The sequence below is a fragment of the Protomyctophum bolini genome (genome assembly GCF_963924005.1).
Source record: "Protomyctophum bolini genome assembly, chromosome: 22".
Classification (NCBI taxonomy): domain Eukaryota; kingdom Metazoa; phylum Chordata; class Actinopteri; order Myctophiformes; family Myctophidae; genus Protomyctophum; species Protomyctophum bolini.
In genome coordinates, this window is record NC_137883.1 from 13,380,191 (window position 1) to 13,385,455 (window position 5,265).

The following is a 5,265-nucleotide window of genomic DNA, read 5'->3' on the forward strand; positions in this document are numbered from 1 at the left end:
ATGAGCTGAAGTGGACTTTTGTGTACTTATCAACCTCCATCAGATGCCGGTTGCATCTAAAAAATGTAAATGTGGAGAGACAAAGAGCTGTTGTCAGGGGAAAGGGAGTACTGGTCACCCGCGGACCAGTAATTACTTTTACTGCTTCACCCAGCAGATGGCTGCTCAGATGGCTCAGATGAGACGGTGATAAGATGGCCACCAACGTAATCAAAAAAGTCAATCAAAGAACAAGATTCCTCTACAGGATCTCCTCACTGGTCGACAAAAACACCTTGAAGACCTTAACAGGAGCCCTTGTACAAGGTTTCTTTGACTATGCATCCACCTCCTGGTACCACAGCACCTCAAAGGCCCTTAAAACAAGGCTCCAGACCTCCCAAAACAAACTGGTCAGGCTCCTACTTGGCCTCACCCCCCGAACCCACCTCACCCCTGCCCACTTTGACAGGCTGGGATGGCTTAGGGTCGACGACAGAGTACAGCATCTTGCAATGGGTCTGGTCCACAAGATTAGATACACCACCAAGATACCCATGTACCTGTCTAAATACTTCCTTAATGTAAACGAAGTCCACACCCACAACACCAGAGGGAGTGCAACAAACCATGTACAACCCAGATTCGGCACAAACAAGGGACTAAATTCTTTTCGCTCCTATGTGACCAAAATGTGGAACGCCCTACCAACAGTCATTAAGACATGTGAATCCCTTGGCTCCTTCAAAACTGCTCTCAAAGGGCACCTACGGATGGCTGCAATTCGAAACTGGCCTCTGTAAAAGCTGAATTTGTATCTGGATTGTACTATGTTTTTGTATGGACGTGGTGTTGGGTGCCTGCACATATGCACACATGGCATCAACGCATGGTGTTGTGTGCAGGCGCCCTACACTCTGTCTTTGTACTATGGATTGTACTATGTTTTTGTATGGACGTGGTGTTGGGTGCCTGCACATATGCACACATGGCATCAACGCATGGTGTTGTGTGCAGGCGCCCTACACTCTGTCTTTCGTTTTCTTTTCTTTTATCCCCCTGTTCCCCTCACTGTATATATACTTTTTTTTTTCCCTTTTCGCTTCCTATATGATGAATTCCTGTTCTGTTCTTTAACTACATAGAAGTGTCTATTTGTTTGTCTCTAAATGTTTTGATGAATTGAACAATGTGGACCCTGTTGTAAACAAGTGTAAGGCTTAATTGGGTCGTCCACTCACAGTTAACAGTCTTTGTATTGAGTTTGTGCTTGAAATGTACTGTAATTCTGCAAACTGTTAATAAAGATTTCAATCAATCAATCAATCAATCAATCAATCAATCAAGCACACAGGGGTTAACTACGTGAACCCTTGTGCCCCTGTTCTCGGGCGAACATTAGGCAAAAATACTCAACCTACTCAAGCTCACAGCAACGTGAGGCTCTGTGAGCTTGTAGACCGCTATTGTCTAGTGATCTTTTTTGAAGATGGTCAGGTAAAGACCCGTGGGATATTCCTTGTCTTGTTCAGGTAAACTTGGACAAGTAGACTGGGTGGGTTGGGGTGCTATACACAGGGCAAAACTGCGACCTCGTAGTTTCCAGACGGCACCTCCTCTACCCACTCTTTGCAGTGAGCGAGCAGCAATGAAGGTGGTACTTTATACCAGGCCGGGAGACGTGTTTGATTACCACAGACATTCACCCAAACGCTCGGCTTGGCCATTAGCCTGACCATTCCGTGCTGACCCCTGGCCTGCATGTGTGCCTTTCATATTGAGATATTGGCTATAAAACTCACAGTGAGAGGGACAGTGTTCACAGTTCGCACGCACGCACACACGGTTGGAGCGATGTATAGAGCCGAGTGCTTTGAAAGGCCACTCTGGGGCCATCAGGTTACCGATGTGTCCGCCTTTAAGCTAGTACTGCTCCGATGTGATCGCCCACGACAGTCCTGACCTCTGTTACGGAGTGCATTAGTAAGGTGCTGAATGTCAGGCCTGCTGCATGGCCGTGCTGAGAGGTGGTGGAGTAGAATGCCAATGAATGAGAATGTTAGAATGAGAGTTTTAATATCACAATTTAGAACAATTTCATTAACGATGTACGTTAAAAGAGTTATTTTCTATCAATTACACACCCCATGAAGGCTTGAATTCATGGATTCTTTTTTGCCGCATTCCTGAGCCAATAATATGACTGGGTCATCAGCCAGTAGAAGACTCAGTAGGAGACTCAAGTGAGTCCATTCCCAGAACAACTACCAAATTGCATGCACGCATGCACACATTGGCAGAGAATAAAAAGGGTGACCAAAAAACAAGTTAAAGCTTGCATTCTTGTTAATGTAAATATCAGGGATGTTTCTAGGGTCAGCACTGACTTATGTGAAGTGAGGGATGCCCACTGTATTTATATTGCATGATGTCTTACGTCATCATTTACTGCCCTAAACAAACATTAAAGTCTATAGACTTGGCTGGCAAATGATTTACATCAAGTGCTCTAAAGAAACATTAAAAAGTCCATGGACTTGGCTGCCATATTATGTAAAAGCCATATGCATTGGACTGTACAGTACTCGTGTAGCCTACTTACAATGACTGTCCACCACTGAAATTTGAATAATTTGACCAGGCTGATAATTTGAGATGCCTGTCACAGTACGTGTTCAGGATGAATCTTGTGAACATTCAGGTATAACGTAGTATCAAACTTCTTGATCGCCTGCAATTAGCTTCTTCCTTCCCCTGCAGAAACCATAGAAGAGCCCCTAAGATGGGAAACATATCTGCTCCTCTTCTTGACCACATGCCAATTTACTTTATTATAACCTTGCTTGGGCTAGTTCCATCAGTCTAGTGCCAGGAAATGACACAGTTTGATGCCAATTTACTCTATAAGTGCCTCAACCCTGCTTGGTCTAGTTCCATCTGTCTAGGAGGGTGTGAGAGCTGACATCTTCATTTGAAATGATTAAAGTAAGGCTGTCAAAGTTAACGCGATAAAAACGTGTCAAAGTCAAATTCCTTTCAGCGGTAATGTTTTTGGCGCGAGATTAACGCACGGTGAAGTTTGACCCTTGGTGCACGCCGTAGTTTGAGGAAACAATGCACTGGCCACATCAACAAGCCCCCGTGAGCCAAAAATGGATAAGAAAGGCACTTTTTTGAATGGCAAGTTCAGCTTCCAAGCCCTTCTAGGTGGTTCTCGACAGACAAAAGTCTGTCGCTACCACCGGAGTTGATTACATCTAGTTTAAAATACCACTTGTCGGATATGTTGCTGCAGCACACAGCCGATGAAGAGAAGCCTACGCCCCCTGCTCGCTTAACACGCTGGATAGTTTGTTGAGGAGACAGCTGGACAATTCTACAAGCCAGAAACTTTCAACAGCAGTCGCCAAATGGATTGACTTTGTGGAGGATTTTTGCATCGCGTGATCGCATCCAACGATTGGACGTAAAGGGGACTTGGAGTGACGAGTGAGTGAGTGAGTGTGTGCTGGAGAGAGAGGGGGGGAGAAAGAGGTGTGTGTGTGTGCGTGTGCGTGTGCGTGTGCGTGTGTGTGTGCGTGTGCGTGTGTGTGTTATTATCAACTGCATATGCCGGCTGGCCCTGTACCTTTTTAACAAGCCAGCAACATGGTCTTTCAGCACAGTAAAGCAAGCCATCGGTCCGTCCGTCTGTCGATCCATCACCATCAGTTAATCCATGCATCCATACATTTCAAGGTTGTCCATTCTTCAATGTCGGCATTCTCCAGGAAAGTGCATACATACATTCATGCTCAATTCACTAACTTTCCCCAAACATTATCAATGAATGAAAAGCAGTTTACATGACTATACTGTATAGTCAGTGTGTTTGTTCCAACAGCTGAACCGTGTCCCTCAGGTCTTCCACCACTGCGTCCACATCTGCACGCGTAGTGTCCCGTCCCAAGCTCAGTCGAAGGGCGTTGGCGGCCACGCCCGGGGGGACGCCGCAGCTCAGCAGAATGTGGGAATGTCTAGTGTCTCCGTCGCCGTGCGAGTGGCAGGCGGCGCCGACGCTGGCCAGCAGCCTCGTGCAATGGGACAGTACCTTCTGGCCGTTGCACGTGTTGGGGAGCGTGTCGGAGCCGGGGAAATGGCCGTTAAAGCGGACCATGTCCTCTCCCAGAACGGCCCTCAGCCGCTCTTCCAGGTAAAGTCTAGTGCTTCGCATCTGACACTCGTACCGCGACAGATTGGCGGTCACCAGCTCTGCGGCCTTTCCCAAACCGGCGATCATCGGCGTGTTTTCGGTACCTGGTCTCAAATTCCTCTCTTGCCCTCCTCCGAACAGCATCGGGTACACCGGCGTTTTCGTTCTGGGGCCGCTCACGTACAGGGCGCCGACCCGTGGCGCGTAGAACTTGTGTCCCGCGATGGTAAGGTAGTCTACTTCCAGGTCGCGGGCGTCTACCTGGATCTTGCCTAGAGCCTGGGCGGCGTCAGTGTGAAGGAGGATTCTGAGACGCGGACGTCGACCGTTCAGAGCCTTTATCCTCCGGCAGATGTCTCGAACCGGCATGCAGACTCCCGTCTCGTTGTTGGCCAGCATGACGGAGACCAAACAGGTGGAGGGGCGCACGGCAGCCACGACGTCCTCCACCTCCACCCGGCCCGTTGCCTTGGAAACAGGCACGCGGGTCACGTCCGCCCTGCCGCCTCTCGCCAGGTGTCGGGCCGTCAGCTCGACCGAGTCGTGTTCCACGTTGGAGATGATGATGTGAGGCCGCCGCCGTCTCCGTCCTCCGGTCTGTTCCGCGGCCTCGCGGCTTCGTCTGTAGTGCTCCACGGCGGTGTGGAACACCAGGTTATTGGCCTCGGTTCCGCCCGAAGTGAAGATTATGTCTTCCGCTTTCCCCCCGACCATCCTCGCTACATTCTCCCGGGACCGATCGATGATGTCTCTGGCCTTGACTCCTGCGACATGGTTACTGCTGGGGTTTCCCCACGCTTTCTGCAGGGCTTCAGTGACGGCCTGGATCACCTCTGGATCCAGCGGCGTGGTGGCGTTATAGTCCATGTAGATTCTGTCCACGTTCATCCCAGAATGCGGAGAGAAGCTACGGCCAACCGACGCATTGCTTTCTAGAAATGTGATGTCATTCTGTTGGTCAGCCATAGTAACCTTGTAAAACGATGCATCAGTGGCAGTGATCAGCTAGACAGCAGCACTTGCAACACCACTGGGTTGACCTCATTTTCTATGTATTAATTAAATTCACAATTTGTGATGTGACGTGTTGTGGA

The 5,265-nt window shown here is 48.9% G+C and overlaps 1 protein-coding gene across 1 annotated transcript; it reads right to left on the bottom strand.

The window, feature by feature from the left end:
• Positions 1-3,841: 3,841 nt before the first annotated feature.
• LOC308309633 (selenocysteine lyase-like) lies at positions 3,842-5,059 on the bottom strand (the record flags this gene model as incomplete). The annotated part of the gene is made up of 1 exon (XM_080755543.1): positions 3,842-5,059. The coding sequence occupies one exon, from the start codon at positions 5,057-5,059 to the stop codon at positions 3,842-3,844; it is 1,218 nt and encodes a 405-aa protein (XP_080611669.1).
• Positions 5,060-5,265: the final 206 nt, after the last annotated feature.